Source organism: Schistocerca gregaria, chromosome X, assembly GCF_023897955.1.
Source record: "Schistocerca gregaria isolate iqSchGreg1 chromosome X, iqSchGreg1.2, whole genome shotgun sequence".
NCBI classification, from domain to species: Eukaryota; Metazoa; Arthropoda; class Insecta; order Orthoptera; family Acrididae; genus Schistocerca; species Schistocerca gregaria.
In genome coordinates this window covers 201,148,845-201,166,027 of record NC_064931.1, presented here as the reverse complement: position 1 = coordinate 201,166,027, position 17,183 = coordinate 201,148,845, and the positions used below count along the sequence as shown (strand labels likewise).

The following is a 17,183-nucleotide window of genomic DNA, read 5'->3' as shown; positions in this document are numbered from 1 at the left end:
TGTGATGTCCTTAGGTTAGTTAAGTTTAAATATTTCTAAGTCTAGGGGACTGATGACCTCAGATATTAAGTCCCATAGTGCTTCGAGCCATTTGAACCATTTCTTAGTTTGAGCGATAAGCATGGGTAAAGCGGAACTTGAGTCGATTTTCACTTATAACTTGCGACTAGGTCGTTTTTGCACCAGGGTTCCCTGCCTGAAATTGATCCTTTCTCTCTTCTACATCATCTCTGAAGTTTCGAAACACCATCACGGAATCATCCCATATGTTAATTTCAAAATTCCACAGCTAACTTTCGGATAATAAAGTAGCGCGAAGACTGAGATTCTCGAAAGCGGCAAGGAATTCCGGAACTTTCAAACCACATTTAGCACAGGATACTTTTCAGTTGGTTGTGTGATGGCCGACTTGGATGGGCTCCCAGCCTGACAAGTGATATTCCAGTCGTGGAAAAACACACATCCACGGCCTGACCATGCCTGGTGCCAACAACAAATCGGACGCGGCTCCTGAGTTCGTAGGTAGAACCACCAAACCACATCTTGAGTAAGGCAAGAGGGAAAGGGAAAGAACATCTATGAATGAGAAGACACAGAAAAACGTATTTCCCAAACGTAGGTGGAAACGACTCAAAGAAACGGCATTTCCCTCATTTACATACACAGATCGCAGTCGTAATGCTTAGTGAAATAACTGATAAATTTGAGCCCACACTTAGATTTTGTTTTATGTAAATTATGACGATATCAAATTCGTGAGAGTTTGCTGCTGTTATAGTTTTTAAATTAATTGTGTGGCACATGTACAGTCGACAAAACAAAACTGTTCGCGTGTCTTGATAAGGTCTGGTACCTTCGGTTGTGTACAGCTCGCACCACTGTTAACGCGACACGCTCTGGCAACGGCAACAGCATCACATGTAACACACTTTTAGAAGTGTATTTGTTCCTTTATTATTGTAACAGTTTTGCCCCTAGAGCTTCTGATTTTCTGTGTCAGGGTATAATTACAGCGCACTGTTTTACATGTACAATATGGCAGTTACTTTTATCTGTTCGAAACGGCGAGGCGCTTCAGACTCGAATAAACAAATAAGAAGAAATCTGTATAGTTACATGGTAGCCGCCTGACTACGTTCGATGCAGTGTAATTCTACCGAAGTAATTTGCGTTCGCCCCCCACGTACCACCTTTCTATACATTGTATTGTTTGTTATTGTGTTGTCCGCAGCTCGTGGTCGTGCGGTAGCGTTCCCGGGTTCGATTCCTGGCGGGGTCAGGGATTTTCTCTGCCTCGTGATGACTGGGTGTTGTGTGATGTCGTTAGATATAACTCAAACTAAGAGCCCCAGCTTCCGAACCTTGATCATGACGTACAGAATTACCGTTGAATATAACCTTAGGTTAGGTTCAAGTGGTTCTAAGTTCTATGGGACTGATGACCTCAGATGTTAAGTCCCATAGTGATAGTGCTCAGAGCCATTTGAACCATTTGACTGACCTGTTAGAGCGCAAGACCTGAATCAGATTGGAAATTTGTGGCCCACAGGAAGCATTTCGTAAACTTACACTGGCCCCACGCCCACCTGGCCAACTTTGGGACCTAGTGTTGATTATAGTCCAGTCAACGAAGAACAACAAATGGCGAATGACGGAAAAAGTCATATGGCCACAATTTTTGTACAGTGATGGAGGTGGTGAGGAGGGGGGATTTTATGAAAGACATACTAATTGTCCCCACGCGTGGGATGTGATCGTTGGGGTTGGGGAGGGGTGTGTGATGGTCGCGGTATTAGGTTTCCTTGAATAACTCGAAAATCCTGCCTTCTAGCGAAACTGTTTTCCAGTACAAAGTTAAACTACGTTACATTTCCTACAAAATAGGTCGTATTCATTTGTTCTCTAGCACTATTCGTTTCGGCGTTGCAGGGGATGGTAAAACCGCAGATTATTAAAATATTGTTTTAATGGCATAAAATTAATATTTATTGAACAAAGTGGGTTAAGAACCAATATTCAATGTTTGAATCACGTCTAAGCGCAGTAGATCCATTTTAAAGGGTAAACTGTGATCGGGGGATATAACAGAGTTGAGGGGGTGGAGATGGAGGGTAGAAGTGCGAGGAAAGAACGGTCGCCGGGTTGTGGTCACGCACTTCCCTCTTTCTTAGGTCTGCAAAGTGAAAACCGAGAAGGTGGTTCCCCATTCCACCTACCCCACTATATCACAAGAAGCAGCTGAAAGGTTTTTCACAAAGTTATATTGATCCTCCGCAGAACGCCATATGAATCACCGACGACGCAGTGTGCAGAAATGCCCAGGGCTTCTACATCTACATCTACATTTATACTACGCAAGCCACCCAACGGTGTGTGGCGGAGGGCACTTTACGTGCCACTGTCATTACCTCCCTTTCCTGTTCAAGTTGCGTATGGTTCGCGGGAAGAACGACTGCCGGAAAGCCTCCGTGCACGTTCGAATCCCTCTAATTTTACATTCGTGATCTCCTCGGGAGGTATAAGTAGGGGGAAGCAATATATTCAATACCTCATCCAGAAACGCACCCTCTAGAAACCTGGGGAGCAAGCTACACCGCGATGCAGAGCGCCTCTCTTGCAGAGTCTGCCACTTGAGTTTGCTAAACATCTCCGTGACGCTATCACGCTTACCAAACAACCCTGTGAAGAAACGCGCCGCTCTTCTTGGGATCTTCTCTATCTCCTCTGTCAACCCGACCTGGTACGGATCCCACACTAATGAGCAATACTCAAGTATAGGTCGAAAGAGTGTTTTGTAAGCCACCTCCTTTGTTGATGGACTACATCTTCTAATGACTCTCCCGATGAATCTCAACCTGGCACCCGTCTTACCAACAATTAATTTTATATGATCATTCCACTTCAAATCGTTCCGCACGCATACTTCCAGATATTTTACAGAAGTAACTGCTACCAGTGTTTGTTTCGCTATCATATAATCATACAAGAAAGGATCCTTCTTTCTATGTATTCGCAATACATTACATTTGTCTATGTTAAGGGTCAGTTGCCACTCCCTGCACCAAGTGCCTATCCGCTGCAGATCTTCCTGCATTTCGCCGCAATTTTCTAATGCTGCAACTTCTCTGTATACTACAGCATCATCCGCGAAAAGCCGCATGGAACTTCCGACACTATCTACTAGGTCATTTATATATATTGTGAAAAACAATGGTCCAATAACACTCCCCTGTGGCACGCCAGACGTTACTTTAACGTCTGTAGACGTCTCTCCATTGCGGACAACATGCTGTGTTCTGTCTGCTAAAAACTCTTCAATCCAGCCCCACAGCTGGTCTGATATTTCGTAGGCTCTTACTCTGTTTATCAGGCGACAGTGCGGAATTGTATCGAACGCCTTCCGGAAGTCAAGGAAAATGGCATCTACCTGGGAGCCTGTATCTAAAATTTTCTTCCCCTCAGCGTCAATGCAGGATTGGCATCTTTGCATAAAGTTCTGTCGTGCCCGTTCTAATAAGCCTGGTGACATGTGGACAGTGGCGCAGGCTGCGAGAATTCTTGCCAGGAGAACCTTTTCAGTCTTGACAAATATCTCGTACACAAGACTTTTCACAGGGCCCCACATGAAGGAATCAAGTGGGTTGAGATCAGGTGAACATGCTGGTTACGAAACAGAACCTCTTCTGCCTCTTCACTTTTCACGGAATATCTAATTCAGGTGTTCATGAACCCTTAGTTCAAAGTGAGGCGGGCTCCACCATGATGGAGCCACATCCGTTGACGAATAAAAAAGGGGTTATGTTACAGGAACCTGGATAGTATGTCCGCTGGTGCATTAAAGTGGGGAGGAAGATGAAACTGGTCTAGTACGTAATCACAGACAATGCGTGCCCATACCCTGACGGAAAATCTGTTTTGACGGCTCTTCGCAACTGCAACTTGAGGCTTCTCATCGGCCCAAACATGACTACGCGGTGTGATTAGAAAGTTTTAAGAACGGGTTTATAATTGTACAATGGTGGTACTTACATGCAACCGTGATGCATCTCCTTCAAAATAGTTTCCTTCTGACTGGACACACGGACTCCAACGGTGTTTCTACGTTTGGAAACATCCCTGGAAATATTTTTCCTGAAGTGTGTTAAGGACGCTCTCTGTATTTGCCTGGACGCCTTCAATCGAGTCAAATTGCTTCCCCTTCAGTGAAAATTTCTGTTTAGGAAACAGGTAGAAGTGCGCAGGGGCCAAATCAGGGGAATATGGTGGTTGTGGTGGAAGCACAGGACTTTTGAATTTGCTCAAAAATTCAACGATGGATAAGGCACGGTGAGCCAGAGCATTGTCATGGCGCAGCACTAAATTCCTTTCTTTCCTCAATGCAGGCCTTTTTTCCCGCACCTTTTCGCGCAAACGCTCAAGGACACCTTTGTAGAATACCTGGTTAATTGTCTGTCCTCCAGGGGTAAATTCATGATGCACAATACCGGTATAATCGAAAAAAACCACCAACATTGTCTTCATCTTCGACCGACTTTGCCGTGCTTTTTTCGGTCATGGTAAACTTGGAGTCTTCCACTGAGAAGACTGCACTTTGGTTTCTGGAACATATCCATATACCCACTATTCGTCACCTTCAATTACCCTATTTAACAAATCTGGGCCATTTTCAGTCCAATTAATCAGTTCTTGGCATACTTCAAATCGGTATTGTCTCTGGTCACTTGACAACACTTTTGGAATGAGTTTTGCGAATACTCAACGCATGTTCAGATATTCAGTTAAAATTGCCTGAACTGCATAGAAACTTAAATTAAGTTCATCAGCCATCTCGCTAATTGTAAGTCTACGATCAGAGAGCACTAAGTCGCGAACTTTCACAACATTTTCATTCGTTTTTGAGTTGGAAGGACGGCCGGACCGTGATTCATATTCAAATGATTCACGGCCATTTTAAATCTGTTAAACCAGACAAAAACATTTGACTGGCTCATACAGTTATCTTCAAAAGCTGTTTTTAACAGTTCGTAAGTCTCCGAAGCTGATTTCTCGGTTTTAAAACAAAATTTCACACAAACTCGTTGTTCCGTCTTTACGTTCTTTTTCACTCAGACAGAATCCGGCAACAAGCGCTAACAGACCCGCACTCAACCAGCTGCCACAACGAACTGAAGAAAGGAAACGCAGTTTCCTGTCAGAGGGCGTTCAAGGACGAGGCAATGACTCACTCCCTCTGTGTACGTGCCTGCCAAACCAGTAAACAGTAGTGAATCCATTCTTAAAACTTTCCACCAAAAAAAAAAAAAAAAAAAGGGTTGAAATGGCTCTGGGACTTAACATCTATGGTCATCAGTCCCCTAGAACTTAGAACTACTTAAACCTAACTAACCTATGGACAACACACAACACCCAGCCATCACGAGGCAGAGAAAATCCCTGACCTCGCCGGGAATCGAACCCGGGAACCCGGGCGTGAGGAGCGAGAACGCTACCGCACGAGCACGAGATGCGGGCTTAAAACTTTCCAATCACAATTCGTATTTCGACCACTTAGCATTCCGTCTCTGGTGAAACAGGCTTCATCCGTGAAATATACAGGATATTAAGGATCGACTGTAAGGGTCTGTAATAACCATTGGCTGAACACGGCATGTTGTCGGAAATCAGCAGGAGCCAAATCATGCACTTTTTGTGGATAGTAGGGTTGTAGCAGTATTTCGTGTAATACTCACCGCACTGTACTCTACGAAACATTCATTTCACGTGCGTGTGATCGAGTGCTGATTGTAGGTGCTTCATCCCCTTGACCAAGCACTGCACCTTCTAAGCCGATACTCCGCATAGTTTGACATCCTCCTCGGCCGTTTGTACTGTGATACCAATTGCCCCGTTTCCCTTAATCGTTGGAAAAGTATTGTAAAAATGGTGCGAGCAGGATGTTTTCTACGCAGATATTTGGTCCAGCACAACATTTCCGCTTGTCTTCTGTTTTCATTTGCTTGCCCATACATGGCAATCAAGTCTGGAAGTTCTGCCACAGGGTACAATTCCATTTGGTTAGCTTTTAGTCACAGATTATAGTCTGCTACAGTACAGACATTGTACTCCAGGACTGCTCAGGTCGGTGTACAGTACGCCGTCTGCACTGTATTAGTTGAGTTATTATCCCAACCTCTACACCTAAGTGTCAGAACGATTTTCGATTACAGCTTTCGACTCGATCGTTTACGGATGAGGTTCCTTACCTCAGATTGATATATTTACCCTTCTACATAATCCCTGAAAGTTTAGGTCGTCATCACGGAATCACCCTCTTTGTAGAATATAAACGTTTCTACATTATTTTTTTTTTGGGGGGGGGGGGGAGGGGTATGGGAGTCTTGTACCTTATGACACCACTACCCCTCTGCCACCCCCCTCCCTCCCATTTTTCCGTTCGGGGGTACTGTAGACTTCCGGAATATTTCTTAAGATTCGCCAGATTGTATAGTAACGTATTTGGAAATGTTAATTCGTTTTGTTATATGTGACATAAGAGCAAATCCGTACCGACAAGGCAGTGCGTAAAGACGCGCACAGCTTATGTCATTTACAGACTTAGCCTTATCTAAGGGCTCTATACTGCCGCACTCAAGTGAGTCGTCAGGCTGAAAGATTACATTTTAGCCTAGTACTCCTGATCCCCTTGCATCTGTGTAACCAATGAATCGTGCACTGACTTAATTTCAAGAGTAGATTTGCAGGTATTAAGGACTTACCTGTGATCCGGTACTGCGGCGACGGTTACCAGTGAGAGCATGTGCATGCCGGCTGTGAATGCGGCCATTATGTGTAGTGCGAACTGGCGCATCTGGTAGGGCCCAAACTCCCCTGGAAGCAAACGAGACAAAGTTAACACACTTCGTTCAAAAAAAATGGCTCTGAGCACAATGGGACTTAACTTCTAAGGTCATCAGTCTCCTAGAACTTAGAACTACTTAAACCTAACTAACCTAAGGACATCACACACATCCATGCCCGAGGCAGGATTCGAACCTGCGACCGTAGCGGTCGCGCGGTTCCACAATGTAGCGCCTGGAACCGCTCGGCCACCCCGGGCCGGCAACACACTTCGTTCTCGCATTACTTAGCATAATAAGTAATAAGCTCTGATAGGCATTCGTTGAATGCTATCCAGTTCTCTGTGACTTTTTTTCTACTATATTTAATTTCGTGTTTTATTCTTTGTATACGGAAAATATGAATTTTGTTGAAAATGTGAAGACCTGTAGCTTTACATAATGACACACTGCATGACAGCACACAACCAGAGATAACATACCATACACTATTGCAACAGAGCGTTGCAATCTCTGAAAAATGGAGAAGATAGACTCTTTGTAATTTTTCGTATTAAGAGTGAGAGAACTGTAATGAAATGGGACTAATACGGTCTGAGGTTTCGTGGAGATACTATATGCAATTGGCAGAATATACTATTGTAAGACATCTCGATAAATTTGTAATTGACAGAATTACGTCCGGCCACCGGCGAATTTTGAATTGTGACTGTCACTAATTGTAACGGGGATTGTTGCGACTGATTTTAAAAATATAAGGTATTACGTTTTAGGTATCTTGCAATTGCCTCAGTCTCAATTTTCATATGTAAGATTTATTTGTACGGAAGATGTAGAGATGTGTGAAGGATGACGTGTTGAATAGAGCCTACATCACAGTCATTGCTTTTTGAGCGAATCATTTGATTACGTAATCTCATTTCATAAATACAGCTAATTAATAAACAGTCCATCCTCCATGCATAGCGCCACAATGGCAAAAATGCAGACTCCCTGACTACTTAGAATCACGACGCTTAAGGGAAGAGTGAACGCTTTTGGAAATGTACTATTATTAACGCATTTCAGCTCTGATGTAGCACAGCTTCTCTGAAAATGTGAAATCACATTCACCTTGAGAAGGTATTCCAACTGGATTACAATTGTCCGCCTGCTTAGCTGGGTGGTAATGTGTTCGCCACCCGTGCAAGCGGGCCCAGGTTCGATTCCCGGTCTTCTGTTGTCTTCATCATCATTTTATCCTCCTCACTGGAGTGGAAGTCGCCCAGTGTGGCGTCGACTGAAATAAGGCTTGCACTCGGTGGCCGAATTTCCCCTCCCGGCCAACGATACCATATGCTCATTTCCATTTGGTTTCAATTGATAGACCGAGATTTCAGCGGTGATTTATTGCTCTGAAGCGATAAAATTCCTAGGACAAAGCTTTCATTTAACAACAATTTTCAGAGTTCCATTTTCAGTTACATACGCAGTTAAAAAACGTCTGCGTCAGATTAAATAAATCATTGTAGAAATACAATAGTTACGGGAGTACAGAATTTTCTTTTCTCTCCTTCGAGTCCACATGAGTGTTGCACTAATTCTCTAACTGTGTCTTCAGCAATTCAGCGTGCAAAACATTCTAAATAAACGTATACGAGTCACAGGCAGTTGGCAGACTGAAGGTTTTCACTTTATGGAAAGCTGGCGAATTGTGCATCGGAAGCAAAATATGTCGAGTAGCAGCAGGTCCGTACCAAATTGTTACAGAGACACAAAAAAGACAACAAGACTAAGTCACAATATTATAATCATAAAATAAATACCGCTATCAGTAGTAAGTCAATGATTTGGGTAATGCGTTCTACAGGCCAGAGAGGACAGCCTTTGAACTCGGCCAATAGCAGATTTTGGTCCTTGTGCGTGACAAAACGTTGAGTCAGATGTGATGCATTTACGAGGGGGCACCCAAAGCAAATCCGAGCAACATTGCCGCGGTTGCATCTTGTGTAGTACGCTTTTCTGCCGCTAGGCGTGTATAGCGCAACTCATTGCCCGTTCAGTGCCTCCTGTGTTGTCGACTTCGCTTGTTCTGTTCATCTGCTGTGGTTTTTTTTTTTTTGTTGATAGCGCTGTTTTGTTCTTGTTTCGTTTTTTATGATGGCAAGTTTAAGTGAACAACGTGCAGCTTTGAAATTTTGTATTTCCATCGGTAAAAAATGCTGCTGAAACTGCTTTAATGTTGAATACAGCTGACGAGGATGATGCTATGGGAAAAACTGTAGTGTACGACTGGTTTGCTCGATCTGAAAATGGCGACATGTCGATTGATGACAAACCTCGTTCTGGACGTCCATCAACTGCCCGAATCGACTAAAATATTGAAAAAACTCGAGAGCTTGTAGTTACAGACCGTCTGCAGACAACTGATCAACTGGCAGGTCTTGGAGCTCAGTTCAGCGAATTTTAACGGAAGATTTGGGAATGAAAAGAGTTGCTGCCAATGCACCTGTACACACACCCATCTCCGTTAGACATTTTTAGCTAAAATGACATAGTTCCACTGCCTTACGCACATGACATGGCTCAGTGCAACTTTTTCTTATATCCAAGCATGAAACGGGGCATGAAAGGACACAGATTTGACGACATTGAAGAAGTCAAGAAAAAAGGGAGAGGAGATGACAGCCATTTCTATAGATGTCTCAAAAATATTTCGAACACTGAAAGCACGGGTGGGACGAATGTATTAGGTATAGTGGAGAGTATTTGGAAGGGGATATGGTTGTTTCCTAAACAATTTGAAAATATATAGCTTTTAAAGAATTATTCCCCTATTTTTTGGGTAGCCCCTCGTATGATAGTTATACGGGGCAAAACAAGCTATATCGCTAGCAGCAAGAGGCACCACAGCTTCAACACGAAGCTGTGGTCCTCATGAGATACTGTTCCCATAACGTGACTATTCGTCTACAAGATAACGAAATACTTACTTGTCATATCAGTGGTTTTATCCAACATCTAAAAGGTACGTTTTGTAACCTATTGGTCATTACCAGCTATCTTATTCACTACTAGTTTCGACAGCTAAACATGGTGTGCTTATATTTCTATTTATAAACTAAGCGTTGCGGAGGAGAGGTTACGAAACTGTAGTACTGATAGAGGATTGAAATTGCCGTCAGGTCATCCTAGTGCAAGTTCCCTGTATGTTCTCTAAATCACTCCATGCCAAGACCGAAGCATTTCTGTCAATGAAGTTACGGACGATTTACTCCCCTTCCATTGTTCAGTTGAATTAATGCCTCGTCTACAATTATCACAGCACCAGCGAGACGCTACACTCTAATCAACTCATTTTTCTTATTTTTGTGGGATTTGCGGTATAGGGAAGTTTGCCGTAGTGCGGTGACTACAGTTTCGAACACTGGCAAAGTTGGTTGGTTGGTTTGGGGAAGGAGACCAGACAGTGAGGTCATCGGTCTCATCGGATTAGGGAAGGAAGGGGAAGGAAGTCGGCCGTGCCCTTTGAAAGGAAACATCCCGGCATTTGCCTGGAGCGATTTAGGGAAATCACGGTAAACCTAAATCAGGATGGCCGGACGCGGGATTGAACCGTCGTCCTCCCGAATGCGAGTCCAGTGTCTAACCACTGCGCCACCTCGCTCGGTACTGGCAAAGTGTACTGTCAACATGTTTAAAAGTCACTTGTAAGTCCTTAAGTTGATGACACACATCCCTGTTTAGAAAGAAACACTTGCTAAGAATATTGTACGCTAAGACAATAATTAGAAGTGGAAGAAACACACGCTACGTATGACGGTACAAGAAACTATCCAAGTGATAACAAGTACGTACGTGAGAATGTGAGAAGAAGGCAAACAAAACTCTAAGAAGGCTCATAAAAACGACTGTGACATGATGTGTGTGCATAAAATGCTTGTGGTCTAGTAGCAGTCTAGTTAAGAAAGTAGTTTATAATGTAACAGTTACTGCGATGCTTTCGCGCAAGATGCGTAATAGCTTGATGGCAGTAGAGAAAAAAAATAAAGTCACTAAATGTGAACGATTTTTGTTCAACTTCATCAGTGCTGCTGTAGACTTAGGTAACAGTGAGCAGAAAGTAAAAACTTAGAGTAAACAACGAAAGAAAAAGAATAAGGAAGAGAAAGAATAGAAAATAATAGCGGAAAAATTAGTTTTGCTGCACGCAGAACAGAAGATCTTGCACATACATGTTACATAAAATTTTATACTAAAAGTACACAGATGCAAAGTAGAACTGGTGGTGGGTTAGTGGAAAGCCTTCAGAGAAAAACATGTTTCAAACAATTAACAAAATTTCACTACAGAATTCTGCAGATGGAAAACATGTGGTTGATGATGACTCTGCATTTTTGTACAATAGTGTGCAGGTATTTCCATCACAAGACATCAAGTGGAAGGAGGAGTAATGACTGGTGGGAATAACGTTGATTTAAAGTAAACTGAAGTTGCATAATATATTTCCTTTACTACCTGCTTAATCTTATCTGGATAATTGGTTCAAATGGCTCTGAGCACTGTGGGACTTAACTTCTGAGGTCATCAGTCCCCTAGAACTTAGAACTACTTAAACCTAACTAACCTAAGGATATCACACACATCCATGCCCGAGGCAGGATTCGAACCTGCGACCGTAGCAGTCGCGCGGTTCCGGACTGAAGCGCCTAGAACCGCTAGACCACCGCGGCCGGCGGTAGGCTACGTACCAGCACCGGCTTCTTGCGGTGGCCATTTTCCCAGCAGCTGTACATAAATTCCAGTTCTTTCAAATAAAATGCCTGTTTTGCATGCTGCACATCGAATTTTTTATTTTTATTTATGCACCCAGACGCGTTTCGCCTTTTTTACAAGGCATCTTCAGTGGATGTCCTGAAATATTACATGATTTGTCCATTTTTACACGTAGTTTATGGTTTCACATATAGGTTATAGACTTAAAAACAGTTCCTCAACGTTTTTTTTTATCAAGTGGGAAGGTACTTACACTTAGAAAAACAAATGAAACTCTGTATCAAAAAGATGGCAGTTACAGTGATATGTAACGTAAACAGTGAACTGAAAGTTAACTGTAAGATGTCCACCTGGTTGCCAGATGAGAAAAAGCAATCTGCTTAGATGCAATGAATTAGAAGTTACCTGTAAATACCTTACCATTTCATAAAAAACGTTAAGGAACAGTTTTTAAATCTATAACCTAGATGTGAAACCATAACCTATGTGTAAAAATGGACAAATCATGTAATATTTCAGGACACCCACTGAAGATACCTTGTAAAAAAGGCGAAACGCGTCTGGGTGCATAAATAAAAATAAAAATTTCGATGTGTAGCATGCAAAAAAGGCCTTTTCTTTGAAACAACTGCAAATAAAAATATTTTAAAATCCGGTAATACGTCTATTCTGCCACACCTCAATGTCGTTTATCTGTAAAACTTTGCATTTATGTACAATCGATGTCTGAAAGTTAATTAAGCTGAAGACCACAGAATCAGACGTCGTTGAAGAAACACCAACATGTAACAGACAATTATAACCAGCAGATTCATAAGATGAGGTAGTGTTTGGCAGAAAGCTATACATCTGAACCTTCATAGTAGATTAAAAGTTTGTGCCGGAACGAGACTCGGACTCGGGACATTTGCCTTTCGCTGACAAGTACTCTGCCATCTGAACTACCCAAGCACGACTCATGACCCGTCCTCACAGCTTCAGTTCTGACAGTACCTCGTCTCTTACCTTCCAAACTTCACAGAAGCTCCTCTGCGAACCTTGCAGAACTATCACTCCTGGAAGAAAGTACACTCCTGGAAATTGGAATAAGAACACCGTGAATTCATTGTCCCAGGAAGGGAAAACTTTATTGACACATTCCTGGGGTCAGATATATCACATGATCACACTGACAGAACCACAGGCACATAGACACAGGCAACAGAGCACGCACAATGTCGGCACTAGTACAGTGTATATCCACCTTTCGCAGCAATGCAGGCTGCTATTCTCCCATGGAGACGATCGTAGAGATGCTGGATGTAGTCCTGTGGAACGGCTTGCCATGCCATTTACACCTGTTGCCTCAGTTGGACCAGCGTTCGTGCTGGACGTGCAGACCGCGTGAGACGACGCTTCATCCAGTCCCAAACATGCTCAATGGGGGACAGATCCGGAGATCTTGCTGGCCAGGGTAGTTGACTTACACCTTCTAGAGCACGTTGGGTGGCACGGGATTCATTCGGACGTGCATTGTCCTGTTGGAACAGCAAGTTCCCTTGCCGGTCTAGGAATGGTAGAACGATGGGTTCGATGACGGTTTGGATGTACCGTGCACTATTCAGTGTCCCCTCGACGATCACCAGAGGTGTACGGCCAGTGTAGGAGATCGCTCCCCACACCATGATGCCGGGTGTTGGCCCTGTGTGCCTCGGTCGTATGCAGTCCTGATTGTGGCGCTCACCTGCACGGCGCCAAACACGAATACGACCATCATTGGCACCAAGGCAGAAGCGACTCTCATCGCTGAAGACGACACGTCTCCATTCGTCCCTCCATTCACGCCTGTCGCGACACCATTGGAGGCGGGCTGCACGATGTTGGGGTGTGAGCGGAAGACGGCCTAACGGTGTGCGGGACCGTAGCCCAGCTTCATGGAGACGGTTGCGAATGGTCCTCGCCGATACCCCAGGAGCAACAGTGTCCCTAATTTGCTGGGAAGTGGCGGTGCGGTCCCCTACGGCACTGCGAAGGATCCTACGGTCTTGGCATGCATCCGTGCGTCGCTGCGGTCCGGTCCCAGGTCGACGGGCACGTGCACCTTCCGCCGACCACTGGCGACAACATCGATGTACTGTGGAGACCTCACGCCCCACGTGTTGAGCAATTCGGCGGTACGTCCACCCGGCCTCCCGAATGCCCACTATACGCCCTCGCTCAAAGTCCGTCAACTGCACATACGGTTCACGTCCACGCTGTCGCGGCATGCTACCAGTGTTAAAGACTGCGATGGAGCTCCGTATGCCACGGCAAACTGGCTGACACTGACGGCGGCGGTGCACAAATGCTGCGCAGCTAGCGCCATTCGACGGACAACACCGCGGTTCCGGTGTGTCCGCTGTGCCGTGCGTGTGATCATTGCTTGTACAGCCCTCTCGCAGTGTCCGGAGCAAGTATGGTGGGTCTGACACACCGGTGTCAATGTGTTCTTTTTTCCATTTCCAGGAGTGTATATTGCGGAGACATGGCTAGCTCTGCAAGGTTCGCAGAAGAGCTTCTGTGAAGTTTGGAAGTTATGAGACGAGGTAGTGGCACTATTGAAGCTGTGAGGACGGGTCGTGAGCGTGCTTGGGTAGCCCAGATGGCACAGCACTTGCCCGTGAAAGGCAAAGGTCCCAAGTTCGACTCTCAGTCCAGTACACAGTTTTAATCCGACAGGAAGTTTCATATCCGCGCACACTCCGCTGCAGTGTGAAAATCTCATTCTGGAAGTATACATTTAGTTGAAACAATTTGCGTTAACACATGCAACACTTACAAAGCCACTCTGTACAGCAGGAGAAAGTGGCGATCTGTGGAATATCTGACGATCTCAAGGCGAAAGGCTACTCAAGACATGCACCGTGTCACGGACGTAGGCCGACTGGGGGCAGTTATTGCATCATTGAGGACATCCACTTGGTGTTTCACGGGATGTGCGACTATTTCAGCATTTTGCGGACCACCGATACCCTTCGAACCTTATGTCTTTCAAGCCAGCAATGGTATCTTCCAGTAGCTTAAATGCCGATGTGGTGAGCCCAGAACCGTGCTACAGTGGTCTGAGGAACATGAAAGTGAACTCATGTTGATGCCTTGGCCAGAAAACTTGCCTGACCTAAACCAGGTTGATCTGGGACACTATCGGACGCTAGTTGGCCACAAAGCATCAGCCCATGACTTAACGGCATTGCGTGATTTGTGCATGGACACATACTGCCATATACCGCCTGAAATCTACGAATTACTCGTCTAATCCGTGCCACGAAGAATCGATGCTATATTGTGCTCCAATTTTCGACTAAGACGCTAGTAAACGGGTGATCATAAAGTTTAGGCTCATCATTGTCTGTACTTTCAGTAGTTACAGAGTTATTATTTCCAAAATAGTTGCTGTGTTGTCGTACGTTCATCCATTCTTCCTCATCGAAGTGTAAATACAGAGTTTAGATGAAATAATTACAAGGCGGCTTATTGGAAAAATATAGATAAGAGCAATATGTTGACTCGGTGTATCCGCACTGCATTATTATTATTAATCTTTCTTTTCTCAGACGTTATGTCTGGTCAAAAATGGAAAGCGACGCGGACCTTGATTTGCGTGACTTCCTTTTAACTGTACGGTATATGTTACATTGCATGTAGGAACTTTCGGGTAAATGAACATGTATCAATAATTACAGTTTTCTGTAGTTGTATATATACGTTTGGATGTAGCTGTATTGCGTTGATGTACTGGTGGATATTGTGCGGTAACACTACTGTAGTTGATAGCATAATTGGTATAATGTCAACTTTATCCTGATGCCACATGTCCTTGACTTCCTCAGCCGGTTGGATGTATTTTTCAATTTTTTCTCTTATTTCCTTCTGTATGTTTGTTGTATTGGGTATGGATATTTCAATAAGCTGTGTTAATTTCATCTTTTTATTGGTGAGTGTGATGTCAGGTTTGTTATGTGGTGTTATTATTATTATTAGTATTATTCGTATAGCTTACATGGTCACTTTACCTCGTATATAAAGGATATAAAATACATAGTATGAAAGCAAACACAACATAAAAAACAAACAGTAAAAAAAATAAAACTTAATACCTAGGTTTCTTAACGTGTCCATCATCAAATATATTTCACTGAGTCCACCAGAAAAGTTTGGTATTACGCATTATTCAGTCAGGCGTTGGTAGTTTGCACAGAAATCCCACAGTTGCACGTAGGGGAATCTTTTCCGTACAAACAGGCACCACACCTTCCGTGCCCTGTACGGAATCGGTTCAGAGCTGTCCACAGATTCTTGGAAAGATCAAATCCATTTTTGCCCTTTTCTTTGGATCGGCAATGAGGCAAAAATTTGCTGGTGGAAACGCCTACCAAAGATCCCTCCATCCTTGACACACATCATGTATAAGAGAGGCATCTTAGGTTCTGTGTGATTTTCTGGACTTAAGTCAATTGGCCGCTATATCCTGTGGCTGGTTATATAGACACGCTTTTGGAACTCTGCTGGCCGGAGGGGCCGAACGGTTCTAGGCGCTACGGTCTGGAACCGCGCCACCTCTACGGTCGCAGGTTCGAATCTTGCCTTGGGCATGGATGTGTGTGATGTCCTTAGGTTAGTTAGGTTTAAGTAGTTCTAAGTTCTAGGGGACTGATGACCTCAGAAATTAAGTCCCATAGTGCTCAGAGCCATTTGCACTATTTTTGGAACTCTGTTACAACTGCTGTTTTTCGTCTAATTGATGGTGGTGCAGTATTACATAACACATGGAAGCAGTGTTGATTTAATAGTGCCACTTATTATCCTCACATCATGATTTACCTTCACATCAAATTGCGTCTATCTGTACCGTTTCTCCATACTGGGGCACAGTACTCTGCCATAGAGTAAACCAGTGCCAGTGTAGCAGAGTATCTGTATTTGCACCACATCCTGACCGAGCTAGTTTTCTGATTCATTAGCCCAATACCAAAAACCACAGTTATACCATTATCAAGATCTTCGCCACAAGGTGCCCCATTTCGCTGTATTATAATCATTTCATTGGAACCACACATTCTTTGTGACGAATAAAGGAAGAACGTGCAATACAGCAATTTTATTTTAAGAAATATGACTATGTAAGTACAGTATGTGTTAACATATAAAGTTTCAATTAAATGTTTAACTTTTTACCAAATAATACCTCGTTTATGACTCTTAGGAATTTGCTGCTCATACCTCTCTGTTACGCGTATTACACCGGGCAGCAATGAAAATGCTTCTGGTTCAAAAATAGTAAATTTACATGTATTTTCATCTTCTGAATTCAAAAATCACCATAAAAATGACAGATTAGGTCTTTTTTAAAAGATAAAGTGACATTTCATTTTTTAGAGTGAAGATTTTAAATTTGGGGGAATTTTTTTTTGGGGAGATGGCACACCAGTCAAATAAGAAAACAAAAATGCTCTTCAGCTGTTTATAAATCATAAACATAGATATTGTTGCTGTGACTGTGAATTACATGTAGTTTCTACTCAAATTAATGCAAAATTTCTGGTTCGCGAGTGCTTTTTTAGTGTAAAATTTGTA

General features: G+C 43.5%; 1 protein-coding gene across 1 annotated transcript in view; it reads right to left on the bottom strand.

Moving 5' to 3' along the window:
- LOC126298453 (organic cation transporter protein) overlaps nt 1-17,183 on the bottom strand; it is a 685,520-nt gene that overhangs the window by 251,552 nt on the left and 416,785 nt on the right. The window contains exon 2 of the mRNA XM_049989783.1: nt 6,756-6,867. Coding sequence (XP_049845740.1) covers nt 6,756-6,867 — 112 coding nt within the window. The remainder of the gene's footprint in view (nt 1-6,755; nt 6,868-17,183) is intronic.